The sequence below is a fragment of the Neopelma chrysocephalum genome, unplaced genomic scaffold, assembly GCF_003984885.1.
Source record: "Neopelma chrysocephalum unplaced genomic scaffold, ASM398488v2 Primary Assembly neopelma1_76, whole genome shotgun sequence".
NCBI lineage: Eukaryota > Metazoa > Chordata > Aves > Passeriformes > Pipridae > Neopelma > Neopelma chrysocephalum.
In genome coordinates this window covers 4,971,127-4,987,538 of record NW_020897737.1, presented here as the reverse complement: position 1 = coordinate 4,987,538, position 16,412 = coordinate 4,971,127, and the positions used below count along the sequence as shown (strand labels likewise).

At 46.4% G+C, this 16,412-nt stretch overlaps 1 protein-coding gene across 1 annotated transcript in view; it reads right to left on the bottom strand.

Annotated features, from left to right (window-relative positions):
• Positions 1-16,021, bottom strand: part of PTCHD1 (patched domain containing 1) — a 44,802-nt gene extending 28,781 nt beyond the window's left edge. The window contains exons 1-2 of the mRNA XM_027689007.1: positions 15,561-16,021; positions 1,877-2,537 (exon numbers count right to left, since the gene is read on the bottom strand). Of these exons, the coding sequence (XP_027544808.1) occupies positions 1,877-2,537; positions 15,561-15,989 (1,090 nt within the window). The 5' untranslated portion in view covers positions 15,990-16,021. The remainder of the gene's footprint in view (positions 1-1,876; positions 2,538-15,560) is intronic.
• Positions 16,022-16,412: the final 391 nt, after the last annotated feature.

The following is a 16,412-nucleotide window of genomic DNA, read 5'->3' as shown; positions in this document are numbered from 1 at the left end:
GCCCTTTTAAGAGTGGAATACTCCAACCAAGCAAGACCAAAAAAAAAAAACCAGAAAAAACAAAAAGGAAAAGAAAAGCAGAGCTGGCTATACAGCTCAGCACTTAAAGGAGTACTAAAATAGAAATGTGAAACTTTTCACAGTTATCTATAAATCTCTGAGGATTTCAAGTCTCAGCACCGTCACTGTTAGTAAATTAAAGATCTGAAAAGCTGTCCCAGTGAGCAGATGCTTTGATCCCTAAACAAAGGTAATATTTCATATTTTTGAGTAATTTTCACCATGTACTTTCATTTGATATGGCTGGACTTTAGACTGCTTTTCTGCTACTCTTGTAACATATCTGAAATCCCCTCCTATGTAATTTTACATGTAAGATACACTACTTAGTTTGAAGAATTGAATTTTATAATACATCCACGGGCATAAAAACCCACCAAAGAAACCAAAGACTCAGGTCAGAGAAATACCCTTCTTTTGACTCTGATTTTCTCATGCTGCATTTCCTCTAGATTACAATATAATTTAACTTTCATGGATGTCATCTGAAAATGAGAGCTGATGTAATGTAGCTGAATTCTCTCTGTCACTGAATATATTCCGTACATTAACTGGTAGTGTGATGCACTGAAGCATAGTCTTTAATTAAAGTGCAACAATACCACAGTGCAACAGTACCACAGTACCGCCACGGCACAGGAACCTGGTGCTGGATATAAAAATAACTGTGTCATATCACTACACAATGTAACTAAGTCAGTGGAGACACTCTCACACTTGAAGCCTGAAGTATTACTGAGCACTGATTTTCAGCTAGGGAAGCTGTGATCAAATCAATGCATGCATTATTCTCCACAAATGAATAATGGCATGAACAAGGACATATTAAACACCTACAGCGCACAGAGCTTTTCACACTGGTTATGAACCAAACACAAACAAAGAGGCTGTGAACTCTCCAGAGCTCTCATTTTGTCTCCCGTGAAGTCCTCCTGCCTGTTTGGGTGCAATATGCAGCATCCCCACAAATGCCCTAGTGCCAACAGGAGAGGGCACTGACTTCAGGTTGGGAGCAAGATCACCCTTCTCTCCTCCTTTTCCTACACTTGAAGAAAACAAAACAAACTGAAACCATTCTGTACCCCACAGTGAGTGAAGGTAATACAAAAGCCAGGATGATGAGGATGCCTCTGCTGACACAAGAGCCAGGGAGTAGCCAACACTGCTTCCCTCCATAACCCTTGGTCATGGGATGTGCTGGCACCGACAAGACAGGCCTGTTCCTGACCAGGAGTGTCAAAGCTCTCTCCCTCAGGGCTGTGAAACCCTCCCTACGCTTGCTCAGCCAACATAGGGACTTCTGGAGAAATGCAACCCAGAACCAACCACCACCCTTTTCCCATGGACAGGTGCCTGCCAAGCCAGGACACCATTACTCTGCTCTCTGAAGGAGCCAGCACTCTCTAAATGCCCAATGTGGGCAGTTCCTCTGGTTTGCCAGCGCAGCTGACACTGTCAGTGTTGCACGGGGACCCCTGCAAAGGTCTACCTCTGAAACCAGAATCAAACATCCACAGAGAACAGCAGCTGTGCTCCCGCTCTGCACAAAGCATGGCATTCACATACCCTTGTTCCTTGCTACTGCACAAGCTTCACATCCTACAGCAGGGTGCTATGCCACACCGGAGCCCTGGCGTGATTTTAACATCCCGACACTGTAAAAACAGTTTAGGAAAAGAGGCAGTGTGGATTTGGCATGGGGCAGCGCTGCAGGGATGAGGCAACGGGAACCATGCAGTGATGTTTCTCTGCTTGCTGGGAAATGTCAGGTAGGCACAAACACATAAAAGAGAGAGAGGAGATAGGAGATAGTTACCTAACATGACGAAGGGAATTCCAAGGAAGGTGGAATTGTATTTCCCACCAGTGAGATTGATGATCCCAGCTGCAGTCAGGGTGGCAAGGGTCACAGTCAGCAATCCCAGCAGGCCAAGCCAGGGTTTGCTGCGGACACAATCCTGCATGGAGCAGCAGAGAATGGCCAAGGTGACCACAAGGACCAAGCTTGTGATCAGGTAGCGTTCTGACACCCTGCTCGTCTTCTGGAAATCCTCCTTCAGCGAAGAAGAAGTGAAAGGATACATTTTGACTTTCCTGTTGGATTTCTGGAAAAGTTCAACAGTGTCACAAAAAATGGATTCCCACTTCTCTGCCACCATGTCATTCAAGGAGTTGATTGCCTGCAAGTAGTAGGTGAGCTGAATGGCTTCTGCAGACTTCACCCGGTCCTTGTTGTGCACAGTAACCCCACCGAGCTGATGCCCGTTATACACTTCCCTGCCATCCTTTAAGTGAGTAATCGGATAAGTGATTGCAAAATTAGTTCGATTAGAAGAACGAGCAGCCTTTAATTCCTCCAGTACATGCACTATGTCGTCCACTATGCATGTCTTGTCATTGTTCAGGATACATATATGGGCAAACGTGTAATTGAAACCAGGTCTTTGAACTTGGATCCTGGTCACTGCAGAGTGCAACTACAAGGGAAAGAGAAATCACACACGTTATTCATCGGTTCATCTCGCACAGCAGCAGCCAGAACAACAGCAGCTCCTCGCCACCGTCCCTGTCCTATTTGATCTAAGCAACAACAACAAAAGTTCTGGTGATGGCGGTTTTAATAGCACACTCATTGCAAAAAAAAAGAAACATGCATCAAAACAGAAGTATTATTCCCCCATCTCCTTTGCTGGTAACTGTATTGTCTTGCTGTATTGTGACTTGCATCTGTGCCATCCGCATCTGCTGTGTGGCCTCTTTAAATAAGCAAACTCAAAAGGTCCAGACCTCCACTTTCAAGTGATGTGGGCCAGAACAAAAGGGAAATCTACAGACCAACCATGTCCAGGGACACTGTCGTGCTCAGGATTCCCCAATGACTCTCTCAAAAATGAACTTGAGGTACGGAAGGCAGAAGAGCAACATGACCAGGTGTGCCACCTGTGCAGGATGCGCCAGCAGCCTGGCAGTGGCAGGGCACTAGCATTCACTTAAAGGACAGGCCACAGCTGCATGCCCTACGTATAGAGACTGTTGGCACAGCAGGAAAAAGATAGCTGGCAATAACTAACTTGCCCTCTTTTCCCCTCCCTCTTTCCCCCATCAAATCCTCAGTAAGTCTGAGAGCAGGAAGCAATGACAGAGATGGACACTGGTTTTCCCTTTCTCTTTCTGAGAGGTTCTGTAAATTAGCGAGGGTCTCCTAACCTCAGGGTCTATAGGTTATTGTTAGGTCTAGCAGCTTTTACTGCAGCCTCCTTTGTAAGTTGTTTTGCATGCTTCTGAAATTTGCCATGCCTGAGCTCTGACCCCAAAAGCATTCAGTTATTTTTGAGCATGAGAAAGGCAGAAAAATCATCAGTTCTTCTTGAAAAAATATAGAAAACTCTTGCAACCTTTTCTGAATCCATTTTAGTCAACACAGAAGATACAAGAAATTTAAACAACGGCAAGAGCATAGCCCTAATAGGCTGGGTTAGCAACATTTTTAAAAAACAAAATATTGAGTTCACTAATGTTTGGAGCCTTAGCAAAGTAGAAGCTGTGTTTTTGCAAATTTTTCTTGCAAAATGATAAGGCCTCACTCACCACGATTACCATTTAGCTCCTTCTGTGCCACCCTAGCTGTGTAGAGAGTTCCAAGACCTTCCATAAGGATGCTGCTGACGCCAACACTAGAATAGCCACCACAAGTCTGAGCAGACTTTCCCTGTGGCTGTGATGTTCTTCATGGTGGGTAGCCCCAGAGAAGGTGGTCCAGGAAGGAGGTCCCTCCACTCTTGTCTAGGTGGCACAGGGGGTAACCAACAACGCAAATGTCAGGGCCCCCTGCACACTCCTGGGCATCTGCTTTGTGCATGGATTGGTGGGAGATGTGACCTCTCAAGGTGTGAGCAGGGACAACGCAGAGGGGCGCACACCCCTTGTGCTGCCTGGGTGCAATGATCCCATGGACCTGGCTGCACACCTGGTCACTTGGATACCACAACTGATGCCATGGGGAGAGCAAATCACGGGATCTGCTCTGAGGAACTGCACGGATTTATCCTCTGGTCCCTGTTACACTGAGGGAATTGATGCAGAGGTGCATTGCAAAGGTGTGGTGGCAAAAGAGAAGGAGAAGCCCTCCTTCACCTGCAAAGTGGGGAGACCACAGGTCTTCCAGGGAGCTGAACAGCCAAATCAAGAATGACTCTCTTTTCCCTAAAGAGGGAAATAGTTACTTTGTGCCTTCAGATTTTGAGCAAGAGACCTGGCTACAGGGATTTTTTTTTTATCTGCTTGCATGTGCTGTTTTCCACTGTAATCCAAATAGGAGACTCTTCTGCCCAGTAAAGAGGCTGGAAACAGGTGATATTTAATGGAACTGGCTCCTTTCTGATGACAAACATTGTTTAAAAAATATAGAAGATCGCGTACATGAGAGCAGTACAGCTTATGTGCTCCTCTGGTGGCAATGGACAAAATGGCTAATAATCACGGCTAAACTGTTGCATCTGTTGAAACTAAATAGTCATAGCGACTTTTGTGTGGTATTTGAGACTTATTTGTAGAAAAAAACCCAAACCATCATTTATATGGTACCATCAATCTGATTGTTTTGTGATTACATTGCACAATCTGTGATGGGCATAAATTGAATTATGTTGCCCCCGTTCCTCAGGATAATGTGACATCATAGAGGCAAAGATTACAACATTCCTATATTCTCAACCTTTTTCTCTAGCAGCTTGGGGGTGTATTTTTCCACATTTGAGTAGTTTTTATTTTTTTGACAGAAAAATAACAGTTCAATACTGACATTAGGAAGATAAGTTTGAGAAATGAACTAAACTAACAAATCTTTTCACAGTACTGTGAGAACATGATACCTGGCCATGGTGAGCAGCAAAATTTTCCATTGTGGTGGGAGAACAAATAACTGTCCGTGCAACAGATTAGGGTCTTCTGCACAACTTTCTTATAAAAAAAAACCCAAACAAATCAGAATATTTGAAGGAACATGCCAAAGAAATGAACCTGTATGGATAATTCTTCCCGTCTTTCGAGCTTGGAGTTGCAAAGCTCCACTTTGAAAGAGCTGTTATGGGATACAAATTCAAATGTACACCATTATAGCGTGAGGAGAATGCCCTGATTTACCGAATCAAAGACAGATATCTGATTTTAATTTTTTTACAATGGGAGCTATTGTATGGTTTTCATTGACAACAGTTATAAAATCAGATGTCATATAAAGAAGCGCAGCTGAGGGCAATGAGGAGGAATAGAAGGAATTTCCTGCCTTTATTAATTCACAATACAACTCCTTCAGAGAGGATCCATGAAGTGACACAGTGCAGAAAAAACTAAACTGACATGCAACTTTTATCAGTGTGCGTTGCTATTTACCCATCCTGTCTCTCTGCTGCATTTGCTTCCTTCTACATCTGAAGCACTTTCTTTTTAATATTTAGGTTATAAAATAACCTCATCTGTCACAGCTGTTACATCACCTTTAGTGAAAGGCTAGAAGCTAAATGTCATACTTAACATACTCCTTTCCTCTTGGCAATGATCCTTTCTGACTCAGGTGCTCATTCTGCAGCAGTGGCCTGTGCTTTCTGTAAGACCGTGCTGGGCTGGACCGGGTGCTGCTTGGGGGGAACCTGCCCATGGAACCTCCCAGCTATGGGGTTTCAGGGAGGAGAGGAAAGCAGGCAGACAGCTCTGTGTCCTGGAACACCCTGGCAGCTGAGCAGCCTCCAGAGCTGGCTGCCAACTTATGCAGTTTAGAGCAGCTATGAGATATATCCTGAGCTTTGCCAGCGGCCACAACATTTGGTCTCCAATTGGCAGCAAACAGCCATAAGGAGAAAAACTTGCCATTCCCTCCATCCCAACAAAGTATGCTGAGAACTGCCCCAGAACGACCAAGGATTCCGCTCTGGGAAGCCTGACTTAGACTTGCATCCTCAGGACAAACACATCACTGTATCTGCACTTTGCTTTTTCAGACCAGATCCTAGGAAAAACCCTCTGCCACCTCAGTGCAGGGCAGGGCAGGGCAGGCAATGCTGCAGCATGGCTGCAGGCTCTCTCTTCTCTCCCTTTACTTGTCTGTGACTGCCTGTGCACCACAGGGCTGCTCCCTCTTCCCCACCGAGAGCTGCAGTCCCACGGCACTCTCCTTTCTGCTGCCATGCTGGAAACTCAGCTGTGGCCACATAGATTTTTCCACTTGCATCCAGAGCCCACTCTCATAACCCTGGGTGACTGGCTTCCACAGAAAACAGAAGGTCCAAAAGCTTACAAGGGTACACACATCCTGCGAATTCAAGGGATTACACGGTCTGCAATTTGGCTTGCCTATGGTACACCAGGAGGTCCCCCAGGAAACTTCAGTCTGTTAACAGTGCATGCTAAAGGCTGTTGTGTGATGGGGACAACATCAGTAATATGATAATGCATAATGCATATTGCACTCCTCTGTGCAGAGGATTTTAATAGCAAGTAACCATACTCCGAACAAACCTGGCATCTAGTTCTGGGACAAACGACTGACTACCAGACTCTCATTTATTCAGCTGTTTTCTTATCCTTACTGATCCTATTAGGAGAAAGGGAAATTTAAAGGAATAATAAAAGCTGAATGAACATTTTTTCTTGAAGGGAGACATGCACTGTGTGCTCATCACTCACAGCTTTTTCAGCTAGCTAGCAGTGCAAGGAACCGAAAAGCAGTTTACTGCTCAGATGCCAGAGCACTGCAGCATGAGAACTGCACAGTTCCCTTGCCATGGTGGCACACGGTCCCTGAAAGTGCTCAGGCACAAAATAGTAACTTCCACCCTTTCCTTTCGTTGCCGTTTAAACAGTGACCATCACTTGCACTTCCCCTCTCTTCTGAAAATGATGCCAGTGTGTGTCCCGCACTATGCCAGAGATTTCTAGAACAATGTTTTCTCTTCCTCTAGCCTTTAGTCATTTGCACTTGGTAACATCTTAGTCTTTGTTTACTTTAAGTCCCAAGCTCACTCATTTATTTTAGAAAGCGAGGAAAGATGGCTTCAATTGGGAGACAAATCCCTTTTGGCAAATCCCTCCAGGTGAGGGCTGTGCTGGTCTCACCTCCACACCGAGCCACATTTAAGCCTGTGGCACAGCTGAGAGATGAGATGTGGTGAAATGGCACTGCCCCACCAGCTGGTTCTGCCTGTGGGCATAGAAGATGCCAGGAAGCAAAAGCTAAAATCCTTTCACTTATCCTGGGCTAAAACATTTTGCACCAGGGACTCAGAGAGCAACGGTTGCAAATTCTTCAAGTTGTTTTTGTCTGCTGGTCCTCCAACCTCTGCCACCAGCACAGGAAGATAGGTGCCAGGAACCAGAGCCCCTCTGTAGGCTCAGTTTGGGTGCCTTGGGATGGCCAAGCCCCCCACTGGGCTCTGTGAGACAGCTCTCCACTGTACAGAGCTTTGCACAACTTTCAGCACTGGCATCAAAGCTGAACCTGAAGGCAAAGGGGTTGTACTTAAGAGATGTATGGTCAGGACAGAAAGAAAAGCTTGTTTTTATTCTTAATTCCATGCAAAAGATGCAGGGAGATACAAGAAAAACCTGTAATCTCCTTGCTTTGTTGAGAAATCCTTTCTTTAATTCAAAAGTGAGCAGCTATTACCAGAATTTTGTCAATTTAATCAGGTAACAAAAAAGTCTGCAGCCTCCCTGTGAAGGAAACAGATCCCATCCCAGCAGGGAGGGGTTAGAAACTGCTGATTCACCTGCAAAATGATCCAATCCCAGAAATCCTTTAAGCTCACATTACATAATCTCCTGCCCCAATCAAAGCTGCAGGCAAAGGGGATGAAGGACAAGGACCCAGTGACGGCCACTGGTGTCCCACAGGGGTCTCACCTTGCTGGTGGCACAGCTTTGCTCCCAGGGAAACTCCATGGTGATAGTGACAGCAACATGCAACGGGACCCTTCAATATTTGCCAAGGTCCTACATCCAGCTCATGAAAAGACATCCTGACTCTCTTGGAAGCCGCCATGATTTTTATTATTAGGGATGTGTACAACTACCTCCTGCTTATCATATATACCTCAAAAATACATTTGGTTTTGCTGCTGAGCAACATGTGATGTTTACAGGGGGGACACCACTCACTGTAAGGACTCGATTATACTTTGCTACTTGACATACAGTTGATGAATAATCAACAAGACAAAACTAGGCAGATATTTGGATGTCCTCCTGTACTGCCAATGATCTGGCACACAAACATGTTTTACTTACAGGAGTATGATCTTTGCAATGCCCTATTACTTTGCTGTTACTGTTATTATATGACTCTGTTTAGTCTTTCAGTCTGATGGCTTAAATTAAATATTAGCTTTGCTCATCAGTGTTGCTACTCTTAAAATTTTTTTACTGTCATTTTCACCAAGTCTGTTTTTTTCTCTGACTCTTGGAGCCTGAAGTATTGTGATTTTTTTTTTAATCTCAGCTTTCATTAAAAAAAAATGTAAAGAAATGTTTGATCTCATGGTTATGGAGGAAAGCCTGAGAAGGCTTTGAACTCATTATCTATTACTGCTTAAAATCTCTCACTGTTTTGGGTTCAAGATTGAAAAACTAGAAAGCAGGATGAAGACAGTAATTTTAAATATATGCTTCATTTTTATGTGAAGCTGGTTTACTCTTTTAGTTATTTTTACAGGTAACTTGTGCCAAGGAAAATGAAGAGAAGAAAAAGCCTTTAATGGATAGCTATAAATTTCTCCACTTTTTCTATGATCTCAGTAATCTCTGGCATTTCATATCTTTGCAGTGTAGTTTTTTTATTCACACTAAAAGATGGCCTCAGATAAAACGTAAAAAGGTTATGAGAGGGAAAAAACTTGCACAGCTTCCAGCTTAATTCACGAAAGAAAACACTCTGGGTTCTGCAGACATGGGCAAAATGAAACTTTCAGGAGCACATTTTCATCAGAAGGTGCAGGAAGGGAAGGCAAGGGAGCCCCGGATGAGGGCTGTGCCCTGCTGACCATAGGTCCAGGGCAGGGATTCAAAGGAGGCTCGTGGGCAGTGGCCTCCTGGACCATGCCAGTCTAGCCAAGGGACGAAGAGCGTGCACACAGCCGACAGAGGAAGCCAATGGATCCTAATGGCTCAGGATAAACATTAGAAGGCGCAGCTGGAAAGCATGCAGTGAGGATGGCTATGAGTAGCTGGGCTCTATCAGTCCTACAATCAGGTTTCCTGAAGAGATGCTAAGGTACTAATTATGCACGGTATTTATTTTTTGCAACTAATTTTTTTCAGCTGTCCAAAACACAGTGAATTATACTTTCTCCAAACAATTTTCATAAAAATAAAATCTAAAAATTGTTCAAACTACAAGTCATCAACTGAGGGACAACTATTAGTGCTCAAAGTGGCAGATGTGCGTGCATTTACATTTCCATCTGTCTTCTTGGTAGCTACAGAAAATCACTAGATATCATTTTTCTTTTCTAATCTGAAGTGGAGAAGCTTTTCTAATCAATACCATCTTAATTCTGACAATCACCCTTGTAAATCTGCCTGAATTTGTTCCACCAAGAGAAGTCTGCTCTGGTTTTTGGGCTGACTGTTGCTGGAGGACAGGATATCTGGGCAGCAGAAACCCCTCTGCACAGCCTGGTGTGCAGCTGTGAGATTGCTTTTTCATGATGGGGAAAAAAAGAATAAAACTTCGCTCCTATGTCTGATCTTGCATCAGTTCAACCACCAGTGGCTTTCTCTATTCACCTCAGATCTCTCCATAAACACCCTTCCATCTTTATACTACTTCTCAGAGGGCTGGAGACACGGTGCAGGCTCTTGCCAAGGGCTCCTCCAGCAGAAGCCTGAGGAATAGTCCCTTCTGCGCTGCAGGGAAACCTCAATATCTGCAAGTTCACACCCCATCGCATTAATTAACAACTTGGCTCCTCCTTCTCTCTTCCAACAGGAGAGCAGGGGTTTTCCTGCTGTAAACTCCAACTTAAAGGCAAGGCCTTGTCACTGCTTTTGGGAAGCCCAGATGTGTCAGTGGGGATTGCTGGCAGCTCTCCTGGAGCCTTGTGGCACTGCCTGTGGTGCTGGTGGCCTGGCCTCAATGGCTGTGATGCACAGACATTCCTGGCCTCTCACACCTGCCCTGCCCACCTGCTGTGCTCTCCCAGAGGGGTGATGCCCCATCACATAAACACGTCTGGCCATGTAGTGAAAAATCCTGTCCCCCATGTGATCTGTTTGTTACAGGGGAGACGAGGTTTGACCTTCCAAAGGCAGGAAAGGCAAGGCAACATGGACTGCTGGAGCATTCCTAGCATGGGCTGCCTGGCTGGCCACAGCACAGGGTTGTAGGGCGCAGCACAGCACAGACTGAAGCAGGAGGGAGGGCAGAGGGCCCCTGTCCCGGCTGGTGCTACTGGAGCAGGGCAGGGGGGTGGCGGGGACCAGTGGGATGTGGTCGTCCTCCCAGGCACAGGCAACTTTAGGAGTTCTGCTCTAGCCACTGACCAGCACCTGCAGGAGACCAAACCCTCTTGCCTGCAGGAATCACACGGAGGAGTTCTTGCTGCTGACACCTGGAGCTCAGGGGGGGTTCTGTACACATTTCCACACTTGCAACATGCTATTTATCTTCCCTCTTCCTCAGCTGTGCCCAGATCTTACCTGCGTATCTTAATTCTCATCTGTTTTCGCATAAGATACATTTTAGCCCTGCAGCATTGTGCTGCTATGACAACAGGCTTGCACTTCTACTGCTTTCACACCCTTGTTTTTCTTGTATTAGGACTCTTCCCCTCATCTTACAGCCTTGCTCTAAAGACATGACTTCATCCTTTATATTTGTCAGCAGAATGCACTATTTGTTCTACAGACTGTTTCCCTGGAAGTGTTTTTAGTGCCCGAGAGAAGGTGAAGACCTAATACATCCATTGCCAGATCCACAGCTGAGTGCTTGTGTCCAGGCATTCAGAAGTAGTCAAAGTTTTAAAATAAAGGGTACCTTGTGTTAGTCAGGATCAAAACAGACCCAGGTTTTGGTTCCACTGAACAACCAAAATCCACTTCCACCGACTTTGAAAAGAATGGTTTAAGCATGCCATGTCTGTACAGCAAAGCAATTGGAAATACCACAGACATAAAACATAAACATGTTATTTCTAAAGATGGTTGTTTCCTCCACGAGTTTCCTCACACATACAAAGTAAGTGAGGAAATCTGTGAAGACCGCAGACAGAGCGTGCTGGCACACACATGAATAGGAACACAATAATTAAGGAGCAGAGAGAGGAAATAAACCCCCCAAAAGTATGATGTCTGCAAGATTTTGAAGTTAAACTGTTTTGTTCTGCATTAATCAGAAGTTCTGAAGCTCTTAAATAAATGTGCCTTTAGACGGAAATACCTAATTTTACTTTGTTTGCATGTTCAAACAGATATTTAATCAGTTATCTATGTCAATTAACGGCCAGTTCATATGAGAAGAGCGATGTATAAGCACTTCTAAAAAACTGTAGTTAGTAGAGATTTCTTTAAAGAAGAAAACCTCTTATCTACAGATTTTCATAGAGGAAAACTGCAAATACAATTGCCTTCAGTAAGGAATAAGGCATGTTACATTTCAATCCTTTTCATCTTTATGTCTTGACATCTTAAATGGAGTTTTTGCCAAAAAAACATTAGTACTGTGTTATTGTTATAAACACAATAATGTAAATGGAAAAGAGGATATTTTTCTGGGAAAAAAAAAGGAAACCTTAAATTTTTTTTAAAAAGTCTTCAGTAGTATAATGTAGTTAACTCACTGTAAGCATAGAGGAACAAACAGGTTCAAAAGGATGGCTCTCAAATCCTGGCTAAATTAGACCATATTTTCTGAGGTTCAAATATCTGTCTAGGTCTGTATTTCCAATGAGTCTGTATGACTTCAACCTAACAAGTTTCCAGCTGCAAGTGGAAATACCACTATGAAATGGTAGGGGGCTGTTTTAACACTATTCTTAGGTGGGACTCTAGGCTTAGTCGATCTCTACAGACTTTACATAATCATCTGAACTTCTGCACGATCATCCACACCAAATATCCCAATTATTTTTGGTTCTCCAAGCTGTTATTGGAAATACAGGGGTAAAAGCACACTTTCTTCAGTTCAGTGTTTTTACTTCCTACCTCTCTCACTCTCTTGAAAGAGTGAAATCTTGAGGAGAAAGGTCCTGCGCACCGACAGCACAAGATGCCAGTTCCCTGTGCTCAGCTATAGAGCAGGTACTGCAGCGAGTAAAATTTCATTATTGTCCTCCCACAGTATCTCAGTCTCAGGATGCATCTCTTCCATATCTGAGATTCTACCGAGGCTTTTTATTGGAGCACCTATTCAAGACCAGAGACTGAGGATATGTTTAGATTTCTCCCTCTCTTCTGCAAATGACTATGCCAGCTGGAAACGCAACATTGGGATGGCACGCTTAGAATGGTTCAAGCATTTATGGGAGCTATCAGAACTATGGATAGAGATTTACACAAAAATATTAAATAAAAGAGGACTTGGCCTCATCTCCAAATCAAAACTATTATATAAGGCAGCCACACGCCTCCCTGCTAACGAGCAGTAGACACCTTGTGTGAAGCAGCTTGTACGTTCAGCAAGACCTGCCGCTGTCATGTGAGCAGCCAGTATGGCCCTGACAGTCGTGTGCTGTCAGGAGGGAGTCCTGTGGCAGCTCCTGCTCTGGGAGCACTGCTTGAGACCTGGGACTGAGACAGTGGTGAGGCTGAGCCATTTCCAGAATCGCTTTCCAGCCAGCCAACGAGGCATTGTGCAGTTGCAGTAACGGCGAGTTTCTCAGCTCTGATAACGTGCCCATGAGGAATCGCACTAAGCTAACCAGAGTGTTTTAGAGATGTCACCACAGAACTTATTTCATTGACCAATTAATTGATTAGGATATTAGAGTGATTAACCAGCTATGTTTCAATTTCAACTGCTCAGACTCCGAGACTTTGTATCCCTTTACTTAAGGGTAGAAAAATGGAAGCTGACTTCTTCCTCTGCCTGAATCAGGGGAAATCTCCTTCCCTTGCCACATGACTAGGGCAGCTGTACCTGCTCAGAGCTCATTCTCTTCCCTCCTTGGCAGATGAGGTGGGATATGGCAGGTAAGAAAACCAAGAAGAGGTGCAGCAAAAGCAGCCAGCATCTGCCTGGGGCAACCGTCCTCCTGTGTCTCCCATCCTCCTGCTTGTGGGTGGAGACGCACCAACAGCCATGCAGGAGGAGCCAGCATCCAACCCGACAGTTATTCTAAAGCAAAACCTCTCCCTTGGGGAGATCGCCCTCCAGAAAAGGAAACACAAGTAAATGGTGCCGTTCAGGTTCTCTGTCCTGACTGTGCCTACAAGGCAGCATTTTCAGAAACGTGGGTGGGGTTACCTATGGTTTCATCCAGGACACTTATTTCCAAGCAATGTACTTTGAGATGGTCGGCTCTGGACCGGGGCTGGGGCTGCCTTTGCTCCCTTCTCCCCTTCATGCAATATAGGAAAGCTTTGATGGCCACCTTTTCCTTTCTCCTTCTCTTTGTGGGCCCTGTTAACACAAAATGATTTAGCCCTGTATCACAACAGATATTACAATATTGGGAGCTAGGAGCCCTCCCTCGTGTTTTGCTGTTCTTTGACCCACAGGGCCATCCACAAGGTTGGATAGGCAGCTGCCTGAGCGTGTCTCTGCCCACAAACAGAAAAATAATCAGGACAAAGAATATCTATTCTACACAAGGCATATTGGAATTAACTAGATAAGTAAAGAGTTGGAAATAATGCATCAAATATGCCTGACAATGTCTAAACAGTCAAATGGTAATGGAGTTCATTATCTCAATAAATGAAAAATAATCATTCTGTTGGCCAATTCTGTCCATTAAAAATGAGGTTGTATTAAATACTGACAGAACTTTCTAAGTTATACCTCTTTCGCTGACGTGATAAATCTTATGCAGAAGTTTGCTTGCGGAAAGATTCTGAGTACCATTTATTTGTGTGTCACTGTGCTATTGACAAAACTACAGATCCCTAGAGAAGGCAGTACAGAGAAAAAAATCCATTATCATTATTATCCTATGACTGAGTAAATGTGCACATACTGGATGCGACTGCAATTCATGGTACAAGAAAATGAAGGAATGAAAATTGTCTCTCTGGAGTTTTCTCATTGGCCAGTAACATTCTTGTTACTGTACTTAGTGAGTTGACACATTAAATCTGTTTGCTCATTACTGTTGGGTAATATGTCAAAAGCAAAACATAAAATACTGAGTGGCTTTGTACCATAGCTCTGTATGTGCCTACAGTCGAAATAAAATATAAATAAATCCACTGTAACGGTTATTTCCTTGTTTAGTAAAGAGGGAGGTCTGACTGAAGTCTTTTACAATAGGTGTTTGCATCTGTTTTCTCATTTTAGAAGAGAGACTCCCTGAAGCAATTAAAAAGAATTAACATTGGCTTTTATATGGGCTGAGAGTTTGACGTTCAGAACAGAAGAAAAAGAAAAAAAAAAGCAATGCTGAGTCTCTTGGGTTTCCTCAAGGCAACAGCAAAAACGTGCAGGATAGAACTAGCCACACCTCTGGTTATTTCCAAATGTTCCTTTCTTTTTTCCTGGGTGAACTTGACCCTCTTAGCACACAGTTTTTGCATCTGTCCTCCCAGGTTTCCGACATGTTATGACACATAGTCGGGTGAGATGTCCTGTTAGATTGTAACTCGCACGCTCCGCGCTGCTCAAGTGACAGGGAAAGATGCTGCCCGCTCTAACTTGAACCGGCAGCACAGGCTGCACCATGCCTGCAATCTACGGCAGGGCTAGATTTTCTCTTCGTCTATGAAACCAGCATTTTCTGTGATGGTGGGGTGGGAATGAAGGGGGAAAAAACACTACCCGCTAAAAATAATCTTCCGAGTTATGTCATTTGCCTTCATGAGCAGTGAGAAGAAGGTTTTATGCTACCCCTCTCTGTGGAGAAGTGCAGCCCAGACACAGCAGCAGCCCCCAAAGCCATTCTCGGCAGCCTGGCAGATTGGTACCTAACTGCTTTTGAAGTTTGAGTCTATCAAAACCCGAGACGCCGTAACTCGGGAGCACGACTGCCGCGCGAGTACAGAGACACAGAAAAATTACTTAAGCAAGCAGACTGCCCTTCTCGCTCACCCAAAGCAAGTAAAAGCAAAACAGGGAAAACAGGAAAGGAAAAGAAAAAAAAAGGGGAAGAGAGCGGATCCCGCGGCGCTGGCAGGGAGCGCGGTGCCGGCTCCCCGCGCCGGGCTGGCGTCCCAACTGTTGCAGGGAGGTGACCGGGGAGCTGCGGTGGCAGCGGCGGCAGAGCCCGGCGTGCGCGGGTGGGTCCGTGCCGGCGGGCAGGTGCGGGGAGCGGGGCGGGATGCGGGGCGGTGTTGGCCGGGGGACCCGCCGCGGTTACCTTGAGGATGAGATCGGTGTGGTGCTGGTCCAGCATGTTGGCCTTGCGGAAGGAGGTGATGATCACCCGGCCGTACCTCCCCGGCGTCTGCAGGTCGGAGTAGAGCCGGTGCTTGGAGCGGTTCACTGGGAAAAGGCTGTCCACCAGGTTCCTCTCGATCTTGGCCAGGCTGTGCGTGGGAGCCAGGAGGTGCTCCACGTTCTCCTCCACCTGGTAGCGGCTGAAGCTGGCGCCCAGAAGGATGGAGATAAGCACGGGCGCCGACGCGAAGAACACAGGGTGGCTGGCGACAAAGTGGCCGAGCCGGGAGAAGGACGTCCCCAGCCCCCTGTGCAAGACCTGCCGCAACATCCTAGTGCGGAGGGCGCGCAGGAGGGCGAGCGCCGCGCCGGGGCCCCCGCAGCTCCCCCACGGCCCCCGCAAGACCATGGGGCAGCCCCGCCGGGCGCCGCCTCCCCGCCGGCCGCGGCTGCGGGGGGCCGGGGGCCGCCGCCGCGCGTGTGCGTGTGTGTGCGGTGTGTGCGCGCCCGCCCGGCTGCGTGCGCGGGGCGGCTCGGGCGCCCGTCCTCCCGCAACGCCGCCGTGCCCGAGAGGAGTTTCCCAGCCCCTCGATGCCTCACTTCCCAACCCGCCGCCCCTCGCCGCGGAGCGGCGGCGCGGACCGCCCGCAGGGGGGCAGCCCCGCCGCCGCCCCGCCGCGGGAAGGGGAAGGGGCAAGCGCCGCTCCCCGCCCCCGCCGCGGAGTTCGCGCGGGAGCGGGGCTGCCCGCAGACTGCTGACTAATCCCCCGGCCGCGGCAGGCGAAGCGAGGCGGGGCGGGCGCGGGAAGCCCTCGGCGGCGCCCTCGCCGCC